General features: G+C 51.0%; 1 protein-coding gene across 3 annotated transcripts in view; it reads right to left on the reverse strand.

The window, feature by feature from the left end:
* The window catches only part of Csf1r (colony stimulating factor 1 receptor), a 28,605-nt gene that overhangs the window by 13,090 nt on the left and 2,414 nt on the right, over nt 1-13,101 (reverse strand). For all 3 annotated transcript variants that reach the window (XM_023715364.1, XM_023715365.1, XM_004631294.2), the window contains exons 2-9: nt 10,559-10,816; nt 10,007-10,291; nt 8,778-8,914; nt 7,956-8,115; nt 4,848-5,034; nt 2,033-2,148; nt 1,775-1,895; nt 1,483-1,673 (exon numbers count right to left, since the gene is read on the reverse strand). In XM_023715364.1, the coding sequence (XP_023571132.1) occupies nt 1,483-1,673; nt 1,775-1,895; nt 2,033-2,148; nt 4,848-5,034; nt 7,956-8,115; nt 8,778-8,914; nt 10,007-10,291; nt 10,559-10,816 (1,455 nt within the window). The remainder of the gene's footprint in view (nt 1-1,482; nt 1,674-1,774; nt 1,896-2,032; nt 2,149-4,847; nt 5,035-7,955; nt 8,116-8,777; nt 8,915-10,006; nt 10,292-10,558; nt 10,817-13,101) is intronic.

Genomic DNA, 13,101 nt, shown 5'->3' on the forward strand with positions numbered 1-13,101 from the left:
GGAGGTGCTCAATGATGCTCATTAACTCAATGTAGCAAGAGCCTCCCAGAGCCCAGAGAGCAGCTGCAGCCCCTGCTGCAGGACAGGCATGAGGATGGTCTCTCCAGATCTTTCTGAGCAGTTCCGAGCCCTATCTAGAAGCAGGACCTCCTGTGGCTGTGGGCCCCCCAGGTCACGCAGTCCTACTCCCTGCCATTCCCAGAAGCCCCTTTCCAGCAGCCTGGCCCAGTGCCCATCCACTGCATGTGTGCACCTCAGTGATGGGGGCTGACCTCCACTTCTGGGCAGCTCAGAAAGGCCTGGAGGTTTCATTCAAATCCACCTCCACTGTAGCAGGTCCCTTGCAGCTTCCTCATCGGTCCTTTGGGGCTAAACAGTGCTTCTGAGCAGCTGAGAGCCAGGCTTATGGGACTGGGGTCTTCTCTACCCTGATCTAAAACCTTGGTTCTCTTGGTGCTGTTTGAAGGACATCACTCACTTGCTAGATCAGGAAGGAGCTTGGATCTGAGGTCAAATCTCACTTATGCCACTGAAGGCATGGGTGACACTGAACCCATGACTTCTAAGTCTCAGGTTTATCATCCTCCAAATACAAAGGAAAGCAGGACTTCACCTCCTTGGGTCGTGAGCAAATTGAGATAACATCAGCAAGGAGCCTAGCACAATGCCTGATATAGTTGGCTTTATTACTTACAATGTACAACTACCAGCAGTGAGGCTGAGGCCCTGGGTCCTGGCAGCGTCTGCCCCAAGGCCCATGGCTGCCACGCACGAGTGATAGGATCTCAGAGAGCACAGGGGGCCAGTCAGGGGCTGCTTTGTGTCCTCTGATACTCTCGCCTGTATCTGGCACAGAGTGGGCACTGAGAACTGATTGCTAAGGGTCAGAGGTTGCTGTAGGTCTCTGAATACCAGAGAACTGGTCCTGGGGAGCTTTTGTGCAGAGAGAAAGACAGCCTGTGTTAGGGCGCAGAGCTGGAAGTAGGCCTGGCAGCCACTCCCACAGAGCCCTGAATGGCTAGGACTGTCTCAGGGGAGGAGAGGAGCAAGGGAGAGATGGCCGCGGCTGCTCCAGCTGGCCTCAGGCTTTGCTGTCTCTAACCAGACCCTAATCTCCTTTGTGCACTGACTTTTGCATGAAACAAGTACCCAGCACATAGCAAGTATGCCAAACTCGTACTTGTGAATTAATGACTGAGTTACAGGGCACACACATGATTAGAGGGTCAGCTAGCCTCAGGCTGCTGCCTCTTTGGGCTCGATGCTTCCATTGCCCTTTCCTCTGAGTTTCAGTCCCACAGCCCTGCCTCTGGAGCTCTGTTGCCAGGAGGAGTCCAGGGTCAACATAGAGAAGTAGATCTCAGTACTGCTGGGATCTGCTCCTCCCAATAGGACTTCTGGTCCTGGAGCTTTGGGGGGTGGGCAGCATCGCAGACCCCCCATCTGTGCATGCTGGCCAGGATGGGGAGGGGCAAGGCTCACCTCTGCTGACTGGCCCAGTGGACCCAGAGCTGTTCCCCAGGCTGTTGAAGGCCCTGCACTCATAGGTTACATTGGGCTCCATGGTCTGAATGGTCAGCTGGCTCTGAACAGTCACTTTGTGGAAGGGTTTCTGGCTCAGGACCTTAGGGTTTGAGTCCTCCCAGACATGTAGCACCTGGGCCATATCACATCTGGGAAGAACAGAACATGATTCAGGGTTTTGGGATCCCCTCCCATTTATGGGAATCCAGCCCCTCAGCCCAGGTGAGGGAGGCGAGCAGAATCCACTTACCTGTCATTGTGGCTCCTGCACTTCAGCCAAGTCACATTGGGCTTGGGGTACCCAGAGGCATCACAGAGCAGGGTATTGGAACCATTGACAGAGCTCCACATGACACTGACCTCTGGGGGGTCTGAGGAGGAAAGGAGGGTAGAGGAGGGTGGTATCACCCCAGAGGCCACCACACTGACTGTGCCTCTCTAGCCTCTCAAAGCACCCGAGCCCAAGCCACTCTGGGGACCTATGTGCAAAGCCCACCCCATCACTCACATCGCAGGGTAAGGCTGAAGGTCAGAGCTCTCCAGCCTCCCTCGTTCCAGGCCTGGAAGGAGTAGCGGCCAGCCTCAGAGGGCTTCACACGGGTCAGGAAGAGGCTGGAGGTATACCTGCAGAGGAAAGCAGGTTCACTATGAGGCCCAGACTGCTTGCCACCTACCAGCCCTCAGACAACAGCCACAAGAGGCTTGCTTTCTTTTTGATAGTGTCCAGACCAGGAGTACCAGATGGAGTGTCACGGAGACAGGCAAAAGCCACCAACCGTGTACCTTCACTGGTCTTATCTGAAGGTACTTTTCCTAAGACTTAGTAGAGAGGATTTCTGTAAAGGCGCTTTCACAAGCAAAGCAATCCCTGCTGAAGTTCCTTGAAATGCCAGACCTGCCAAGAGGGACTATGAGACAGACAGGCAGCAGAATATAGTACCCGGCTCCAGCTCTTGGGCCACCATTTCTTGACTGTGTGACCTTACGCAGATGCTTAACTTCTCTGCTTCTCCATTTTGTTGTTGTTGTTGTTGTTGTTGTTGTTGTTGCTGTTGTTAGGGTGAAACATGGTGACTCATCTTACCTGAGGGCTCAAGGGCTACATATTCAGGGTGATTGACAGAGAACCCCACTCATTGTAGGTACTCAGATTAACCATACCCTTTAATATAGAAAAATCCTGGAAGCAAATATTAAGGGCAGAAAGATGGCAAAAGTCACGTTGGCTGGTTTGATGTCATTGTTTATTTTATGCTTTTCCTAACCTCTATTTTATAATTTGTCCAGAATGAATATGCTGTTTAGGTAATAAACACTAGCAGAGCAGGAGAGGGTGCTCCATGGTAGGCAGCGCTTCCTTAGCACATGTAAATCCCTGAACTCAATCCCTATCAACACCAAATACTAACAAATTTTTAAAAATAATAAATGTTAGCAAATTAACAGCTCTTGCTTGGAAAGTGGAGCAGCTCTTACTAGACTAACATTTGTGGTATCCAAAAGCCAGTTTCATCTGCCAGACACTTGGCCTTTAGAATCTTCTACACATGTTAATTCCTTTTTTAAAAACATAACATGGATCACTTCACAAATGTTAATGTTACCCTTGGGCAGGGGCCAGATTCACAATATTTGCATTGTTCCAGTTTTCGAATATGTACTACTGAAGTGAGTACCACATATCAAATCATGAGATAACTAACATCTACTTCAACTGAAAGGAAATTAATTTGGGGGGTGACTCAAATGTGCTGTCATGGACATGCCATTACAGGGGCTAGCTGCAGTGGACTCTGGTGCCCAGACCTAGGGCTGCCTTCTGCTGAATGGCACCCAAACACTTTGTCTTAGGGGATCTCATGATTCCTTCCCTCAAAGTCTCTGTTGCTTGTGGACACTTGAGATTTATCCACAGGTCGCCCATTGCTAGAGGGCTATAGGCTCTTGGTTTAGAACTTCAGGTTTAGGTGAGGGGAAGACAGTGTCCCAGAGAGCACCAGATGTGAGCTGAGAGCAGGAAGATGAGGACATGGAGACATCTTCCTGCTTCTGACATCGGACAAGCAAGATTCTAGGGGTCATTGAGGCTTGTGTTGTTAGAAAATGGAATAAGACCCCCAAAGAATTTTGAGGTTGGAAGATGGCTAAGAGATTACCCAGGAAGACAGATGGGTCTCCTCATGGACCAACTATGCTGGACAGAGCATCCAGGGACTGTATCGAAGACTCTGAGGCTATGTCCATATTCTGCAGAAAGGGTCACAGGAAAACCATTTAGGGATGTCTATCACCAGCACGGGAGGTAAAGCAGTAGCGGGACCCATATTAGCTAGGCCTGGAGCTATGCTCTCTTATCTTGATAGAACAGTGCTACATACATCTTAATACCTGATAACAGTGACTATCTTAGGGAAGAAACTTTTTCTGTTCAGAAACTATTTGGTTAGGCCATTTTGGATGGGAAAATAAGATCCTGTGGGCATAGTTCTCAAGGAGACAAGAAAATTGTTTCTAAAATGCTAAGAATGTATGAAATCAGATTCTGGGAGTGGAGAGATGACAGGAAAGTGGCCAGGTTAATGGGACTATGCTTTTTTTTTTATGTATTGAGTATAGGGTTCACAGGGTCTCACTACACAGATTGGATTTGCAGTGATTTGCCTGTTTTCAGCCTCCCAAGCACTGGGATTACAGGCGTACACTACCACACCCAGTCTCATTCGCTGGCTCAGCATGCCCTGAGGGCCAGGCTGGCACAGCAGGTCAGGGATTGAACCCCTGCCCCTGTGTCTGCCTAAGAGACTATACTTTATGAAAAGAGTTTTGACTGGAGAAGAGCAACCAGAGATTGATTCTTGGAGAACTGCTGACTCATCCATGACTGTGTGACACCCACTCACTCTACCTGCCAGATCTGTGTGCATGGCAGATACCCCATACAGCCATTATTAGAAATGTGTCTCTGGGAGGAAATCATACAGATGAGGATTGTTTCCTATGTCTGGACCAGTCATGAAAGAAGAAAAAGAAAGAGGCTGAGAATTCATGAGGGATCCTGAGGGACCCTGAGAAGGTGGAAATGGTAGAACTTTTGAGGATAGCATTAGATTTCCTAAGAATGCAGGACAGAGATATAGACCAATTCTATCCAAACCTCAAACACCAATGACTGATACTGAGGTTCCAGATAGTCAGTGAGACCTAGAAAGGAGATGGCCCAGGTACAAGGTCCTACAGCAAATTTGAGACATGAATCAAGTATCCTGATTCCTAGCTGAAGCAGCCCCTCTGGGGCCAGACAGACAGGAGGTGACAGGTGGTACCTGTATGTGCTCTTGATGGTGTTAAAATTAAGCTTGTGCTTGTGGTCAGAGAAGGGTCCCAGGTAGGTCCAGTTATAACCTTGTAGGCTGGGGTAGGCGTCCACCTTGACTCCGAGTTTGGAGTTCTCACCCACAGTCACCTCCTGGAGGAGATCCTGCTCAGAGGTCAAGTTCAAGTAAGCACTCTCTGGAAAGCAACACATGGAGATCTAGCCTTAGTGGAAAGGTGCCCTAATGTGTTTGTTAGACCTCTATGTGCCAGCTTATGTTCTCTGCCCCTAACCAAGACTTCCTCTGATGTCTCTCTTCCCACCCTCCACCATCCATCTATCCATCCAAACTCCAATCACTTCCCACTACTCCCACCATTGCTATGCCAGTCTCTAGCTTGGACCAGTGCAGTCACTTTCTAACATGTCCCCCTCCTTCTTCCCTTGTCTCCCTACAGAGAGTCCTTAACAAAGTTGTGTCAAATATTGTTACGTCTTGGCCTGACAGCATCCCTCCTCTGCTCAGACCCTCTAGCAGCTCCCCAACTCTTTCAAGAGGAAGAGCCCGAGTCCTTACCTTGGCCCAGAGGCTCCTATGGATCAGCCACCCTCTCCATTTTTACTGCTCTGACCATTTTTTCTTTTTAAAATGTATTTGGTACAGGGTCTCACTACATAGCTTGGACTAGTAGTGATCCTTCTGTTTCAGCCTCCCCAGTGCTGGGATTACAGGCATGTGCCACCATACCTGGTCTTGGTGGCCAGCTCAGTATGCCCAGCGGTGGGGCTGGCATGGCTTATGGTTCCAGGGATCGAACCAGGTTCTTGTGCTTGCCTAGGCAGGCACTTAGACCGTGGAGCTATCTCTGGGGCCCTCTGACCTTATTTTATATGATATTCCCTTGGGGTCATTCCATCCCAGTCACACTGGCCAATACATTTCTTAAACATGGCAAGCACAGCCTTGCACCCTCAGGGGGTCACCGCTGATCTCTTTCCTTCAACATGGTTACATGTATCAGGGGTACACTTTCAGGGTCATGAGCCGCTGCACATTTGTACGGGACTAATATCGGGATGTAACGTTTAAGTTGTTAGCTTAGTTGTGCTGTGTTTTACAAGGGTATGCAATATTCAATAGTGCATTACCTGTGAGGAGTACTGAGAACTCTGGCAAATACTGCTCTGTTTCTCTGTTTTACAATTTCTAGAGTATAACTGAAAATAAATTTTAAAATTATGTATTTTACTATATAAATAAAATAAATGCAAGTGTGCCGTGTTTTAATTTTTTCCCACATTTCAACATGTTAGTAATCAATATATCTCTTTAATACCCGTGCCCTCTTCTGATCTTTTGGACCACCACCTCTTAAGAACACTGCTTTTCCTCTGTCTGGAACTCTCTTTGCAGCATCTGCATGGTTTGTTTCCTTGCCTGCTTCAAATCTTTGCCTAAACGCTAGCCCCCCAATGAGAGCTTCCCCAGTGATCACCCCATTTCACATTGTAAGTGCTGCACAACTTTTTTGTCCTTTAAAATTAATTAATTAATTTATTTATTTATTTATTTATTTATTTATTTTTGGAACCGGGGATTGAACTCAGGTCCTTGTGCTTGCCAGGGAAGCGCTTATTCTACTGAGCCATCTCCCCAGCCCCCTTAAAATTTATTTTGCTCATTGCTTTTCTTCCCTTCTCTGCAGCGCAGACTTAGCATGGGCTGGGGTTTCTGTGCCTGCTTCACTCGCAGTTATGTCCTTAGCATCCAGAACAACATCTGGCCAACAGTGTGAATGCTCACCAGCACTTACTGAGGGACCGCTGCACACACACACTGCATGCTTAGGAACAGCAGCTGCGACTGGGGCAGCTCTCTGAGCTTTCCTCCTCTTCCTCTTTAGGGCTCACTGCCATCCCTGATGCTGCTTCCCTCCAGAACACTGCGTGTATTCTTGGGTAGTGATTCATGTCTCCCCTTCCCGCCACCCCCCTCCCCCAATGCTTGTAACACTCAGCAGCCTAGCCACGGCCTGACCAGAATGACTCAGAACCTGCTCCCACCTTAAAGGCCTCCTGCTTGCTTCCCTGTTGGGGTCCCAGTCCAGTGACTGCCTCTGCTCCCTACGCAGTCTCCCAGGCCCCGCCTCTTCTCATGCCTTATCAAAGGAGTCAGCGAGTTGCGTCAATCATCCCTCCCTAAATCATCCTGGGCAAGAGGCCTCCATATTCCCCATGCGGTCTGCACACTGTTTAAGCCGCCCAGATGGCTCTGCACTCTCCCATCCCACCCGCCTGACATGAGACAGAGCCTTTCTCCGGCAGTGTGTCCTCAAGCACATGGAGACAGTGTGAACTCGGTGCCAGGCTGTTCCGTTTTATGAATAGGCTCCTTTAGTGCTTACAACAAATCTGGTGCAGTTACTATTAGTAGCCTTATTTTGCAGGTAGGAAGACTGAGGCACTGGTAGCTGTTGATGCAGCTAGGTAGGAGCGCTCTCTGCAGGAGAGGTTGCTCCTGACTCCCACACAGACCACCTGCTGTGCAATCTGTGCCCATCACTGTCCTCTTAAAACCTCCAGGGACCTCTCTGCTGAGTAAAATGTAAGTGATCCCCCGCATCAAGGCTCCTTTACCATCCAATTTCTGCCTCCCCCCACCCTGTCTCCCCTACCCTGTTGTGGCTGCTGCTCACGTGGCTCCACATCTCTGCAGCTGTCAGCTTGTTCTCTTTCTCCCACACTCCATGCTCTCTTTGCCTCTGAGCCTCACATATGCTGTCCCCTCTATTCCTCCTCTTGCTCCACTTCTCAGCCCAGCTCACCGACCTTCAGTTCTCCTGTGCCAATTTAGAGGCCACTTCCTTCAAGTCTGAGTTGGAGGAACGCTTAGAGTTTCCAGAGCATGAAAAATTAAACTATGCTAAAGTAAAGTGTAGCAATGAACAGTAGGAGCTCCGAGTGGGGAGAGAGGGCCCTGGGAGAGCGGCCAGGAAGGCCCTCAGAGGTGAAGCTCTCTGGCCAGGTCCAGGATAAAATCAGTGTCGCCCTTGTCATCAGCTTTCTGCTCCTCAGACCCTGCTTCCCTCCTTCCCTGGCCACCACCCCTGATGCTCACCGACCACCCGGAAGACCATGGAGGTGGAGTTGATGAACTGGGCATTCTGGGCCGTGCAAGAATAGTTGCCAGCATCTTGGAAGCGTGCGTCATTCAGGTTAAGTGTCAGGACTTTCTGGTAATGGTCATCTTGGAAATCAGATTGTTGAGAGATTCGGAGCTGCAGTGAGAAGGGATGGGGATATTTCAAGGATGTTAAGGGATTAGAATCAATAGAGTCTAAATGTTCCGACTTTAAGATTAGTAACTGCCATTCTTTGGCCAGGGGCTGAATGCTGAGCTTCAGTTTCTTCATTTATAAAGTGGGACTGATCCTGGCCCTGGCCCCAGGAGTCTTAGGGGAAATCAAAGTGTGAAATGAGGAACTTAGGACTGTGCCTGGCACACATCAGCGTGCCCAGAGGTTGGGCGCAGGGCATTCTGGGAAGGAGCCTCATGCCCTTTTCTCCTGAAAATATTCTCTCCTTCTCCCTCTCTCCCAAAGTCTTTCAAGTAGCCCTTCACTAGCTCTGAAGGTGGCCTAGACATCCCAAGGCAGGGCTGAGCTCCTACCTGGCTTCTGTCTACCAACTGGAGCAAAGATCAAGGAATTTGAGCCCAGCTCCCTACATCGTCTCCACAGGATTCAGTGAGCTGAGCTCTGGTTCTGGATCTGCTACTGCCTGCAGCAAGTCAGGTCCCCTCTCAGAGGGGTCCCCTCTCTCAGCCCAGGAACCACTTTAGGGTGAAGCTGGAGGCTCTGCTCTGGGGTCTGGCATGCTGAAGGGATGGTGACCTCACCTTTCTTCCCTTCTTCACGCCTCATGCCCAGTGGGCACTGACCTCATTGTCTCCATGTTTGAGGACGACACTGAAGTCGACGTCCACGTCTCTGGCGGAGCACACAATCTTGGCAGCCTCCCCTCTAATCCGTATCAACTCTGCAGGCTCCAGTGTCAAAGTGGGGGGCCCTGGATGGACTGAAGCCGGAGAAAGACCCCTGAGCCCACAGGCCTCCGTCATCACTCTGCTTCCTGCCACGAGCCAGGCTACTGCCAGGGTCTCCACCATTCTCCCATCCCAAATCCCAGGACGCATTGATGCCTCAGCAAGTCATGTGTCCTAAAGAGACCCTGGTCCTTCTGTCACTACCACCTCTGCAGCCCCACTGCCACTTTCTGCCCTTGACTTCTGCAACAGCTGTCTTTATATCCTCCCTGTGTCCCTGTGAACCCCACATAAATTAGTGGTCAGAGTGACCTCTGAAAAATGCACCTAGATCCTGCCTCTGTCCTGTGTGAACATTTAGTGGCTTTCTGCCATCTTTAGCGCAGAGCCAAAGCCCATCACACTCCCTCAGTCCTGCCCCAGACACCCTGGTGTCTGTCACCCTGGGCCACTGCATCTCAGCCCTTTTCCCAGCACAGAGCACTGGCACTTGCCCTTCCCATTTGCTTTCTCTCCCATGCCAGGAAGAGGGCCTATTCTTATTCTGCAGATCTTCAGCTTAAACATTCCTTAAAGAAAGATGGTTCAGTAGAATAAGCACTTGCCTGACAAGTGCAAGGACCTGAGTTCAATCCCCGATTCCACCAAAAAAAAAAAAGCTTCCATGAACTAGCAGAATTAGCTTCACCCCTGTGCCCTGCCACACATTCGCACTATCCTGACTGTCTAATCCATGAAGGCGATGTATCCCATAGTGGACACAGTGCCTGGCACATCACAGGCACAAAATTAATCTGTTGAGATCTAAAGATGCACTGGTTCAACTTCTCAAGGCCCAGAAACACTCCAGGCCGAAAGGTGGTCTGCTCAGCAAGGGGTCCCAAGCTCACACATTCGTTAGCTAGCTGCTGTGCTTCATGATGATCCCATCTGGTGAGTTGGTTACCTGCCCGTGGTCTGTATCCTGTCCCTGACACACCTTGCCCTTTGTGGACAGAGATGACTGAGGTACACTTGCATAGAAGTGAAAGGAAACGTCTTTCACTTCCTGGCTGCTGCCTGCATGGCTGCCAGCTCTCCCTCCTGCCTTTCATACCTGGCCAGGCCCTCCCTGCCCCACCAACCTTTCTTCACAATGAGCCGGATGCTGAGCGTGGTCACTTTCCAGGCACCCACTGATGCGCTGCACTGGTAGTACTGGTTCTCAACGAACTTGGTCTTGTGGATGGTGAAACCATACCAGGGTGAGAAGGAGTAGTTGGTTTGGCGCAAGACGGACCGGCCCCGGTCACGCATCAGAGAGACACCGGCCTCCAGCTCAGGATCAGTGAGCAGGCAGGGCAGCACAGCATCCTGACCTTCGAACACGGTCACTTCCTCTGCCAGCAGGTTCCAGGGCCGGTGAGGGTCTGGATAGAGGGGCACAGCGTTACCACCGCCCTCCCTTTCTGAGCCCTCTAAAGCCTCTCTGAGTCCCTGGACAATGGGCATCATGGTCACGCTCAGCTCACTGGGTCATGGTGAGGATGACACTGAATTAGAAGGGGTCCTTCCTTGTAGTCAGTGCTCAATACATGTGGAGCTGACTTACTATGAGTGTTAGCAGTAGGGCCAGCTCTCTGCTCATCACAGGGGGGCCTAAGTGGCCAGCCTCTTGGGAAGGGCTGCGTCCTTACCTTTGACGTAGAGGTGAATGATGGCGCTGCCTCCCTGTGGGTTTCCAGACTCAGTACAGCGATAGGTCCCCGTGTTTTTGAAGGTGGCATTGTGAGTGATCAGGTTGTTGCTGGGGGCATCGGGGTCTAGGTTCCAGTGATGGGAGATGGGGCCATCCCATTCCACACTGCCATTGCCTGTGCACCGTAGGGTCACCTTTGTACCTGGTTGCACAATCAGCTCAGGGCCGCTGGGCTCTATTACTGGAACCCCATGACCTGGTGAGTGGGATGACAAACAGAAGTGAGACCTGGGCTGTACCCTGACACCCTGAGTCAGAGGTGGGTGGTTCTTGGCGGTGATGATGCTGAGTTACCTTGAGCAAGTCTGTGCCCTCTGGTCATTAGTTTGGTTTGTCCCAAACCCAAACCTGCTCAGGGGTGGGGGCCATCTCTGATGCCCAGGAAGCCACTCCTCTGAGAGATGGGGCTAGGAGCTTCCTTGGACTCCCCCAGGCTCTCCAGGCTTCATCTTCCTCGCTATGGTAACATCATTCTCCCTAGCAGCAGAAACCTTCACCCTGCATAGAGCGTGGCCCACTTCCCGAGCGCCACGCCCAGTCCTAGCTTAAGGCAGGACTCAAGCAAATGAAGAAACAAATGCAATGGCCTATTCATGGCCAAGTCCTTAGACCTCTTTCACATGGGGAGGAGGCAGAGGGATGTAGGATCTTAGCCCAGCAGATCCAAAGGGGTTCTGAGAGGCTTCTGACGTGCACTCCCACCACTGGATAGCTGGTCTATAGCACAGGGGACTGGCTCAGAGAGTTTTTGCCTCAATTTCCCCATCTATAAAATGAGGACTATAATTGCACCCATTCATTGGCTTGTTAGATGGTTTAAATACACAGAAGCCTTAAGAATGTCACCTGTGTCGGAATAAGCTTTAGTCTTTATGTTTACGGTTTAGGACATCCCCAGCTCACTGCACTCCAGCACTGCTATGTTTACTGGGGAGCCAATCTCTTTTAAGGAAAATTTTCTTGAAGGAGAAAGGAGAACTTGAAACCCTGGTCAGGCCTTCGGGGAAGGAGGCCAGTTGTTGCCTATGCAGTATCAGCATTTTTCCAAGGCCTAAAATAAGGGTAAAGGAGGGAAGTGAGAGCTGATTCACAGCCTCCCAGGGGCTGCCAGGCGCCCCCCAGCCTGTGTGGGCGGAAACACATTGCTGGTGCCCAGCTTGGCTCCCGGTTTCCGTTTAGCCTGCAGCCTGCTACTGGGGATGGTCTCACTTCTGCTTCCAGGCCCTGGTGGCCCCTGCCCCCTCTCCAGCAGTGGGAGATCCTAGGAGAAGTGGAGCCCTCCCTTGGCATCCAGACTCCTGGAGTGCAAGGGCCTGGCTCTGGCACTGCTCCCTGCCTGGCCCACAAGCATCCAGCCCTTCTGTTCCAGCCCTTTCTGTTTCTAGTGATGGGTGGCACAGCCCCATGCCAGCCCTGAGGGCTTCAGGTAGACTTGACATTCTCCATTATTCTCTGCGGATGCTCCTGAATGGGGATTCTCCACCCCACTTCACTCTGAAGTCCAGGATTGGAAAAGCTGCCTCTCTCCACTTAGCATGGCCTCACTTGTGTTCTGATTTCAGACCCATCAGACATCTGCAGCCTCTCTACCCCAGCTTCTGATCAGTGCAAGGGACCCAGTGACCGAGAGTAGCCTGAGGCCCACACGTGAGGTTGAGGTCCTGTATGCAGGGTAAAACCTGGAAGACAGACCAGGGTCATTTCTCACAGCCTTCTGACAGATCTTTCCACAAGCAGGAGGGCCCTAGGACTGCAGCTCTCCCCAGCCCCAAGAATGAGCTTGCAGTGCAGGTTCACACCAACCCAGGTCAGGGAGCTAGGGTCTCTCTCTCCCACGCAGGTAGCCTGCTCCTCATCTGTGCCCAGTTCTTCTCCATCTGTTAGAAGCAATCCCAGGTCCTTCTGCAGGCGTGTGCCAGGCTGTGAAGTGTGCATCCTTGGGCTCCCTTGGCTGCTCCTGCCCGGGGCTGCTACATTCTTGATATCCCTTCTGGGGCTGCTATTTTTTTACCTAAGGATTTTAATTTCTAAGGCTCTGATGGGAATGCCCCTCAGCTTTGGGTCTTGTGATCCTGGGCTAGCTCTTTTTCTGCCCCAGATTTGTCTCCCAGGTTGCACCCTCACCCCAGCCCAGCCTCTTCCTGTAGTCCTGCTTTGGCCTCTTGGAAGTGTGGTCAAAGAAAAGCACTGGCCTCATTTTTGCCCTAACTTATTGTCCCAGATATTCTTGCAGGACAGTGCTGATACCCTCCACTTCTGCCCCTGCCTTTCCTCTAGTGGCTTGGCTGGTGAGAAGTGGAGCCTGCTCAGACCCCACCTCTCCCTAGCTGAGAACAGAGGCTTGATAAACACTGGCCGAGGACCCTCTCATCCTGTCCAGTATACCCAACCTTTCTTTCTTCCTCTCTCTCTCTCTCTCTCTCTCTCTCTCTCTCTCTCTCTCTCTTTCTCTCTCTCTCTCTCTCTCTCTGTCATGGGATG

This window comes from Octodon degus, unplaced genomic scaffold (assembly GCF_000260255.1).
Source record: "Octodon degus isolate 3935 unplaced genomic scaffold, OctDeg1.0 scaffold00040, whole genome shotgun sequence".
NCBI lineage: Eukaryota > Metazoa > Chordata > Mammalia > Rodentia > Octodontidae > Octodon > Octodon degus.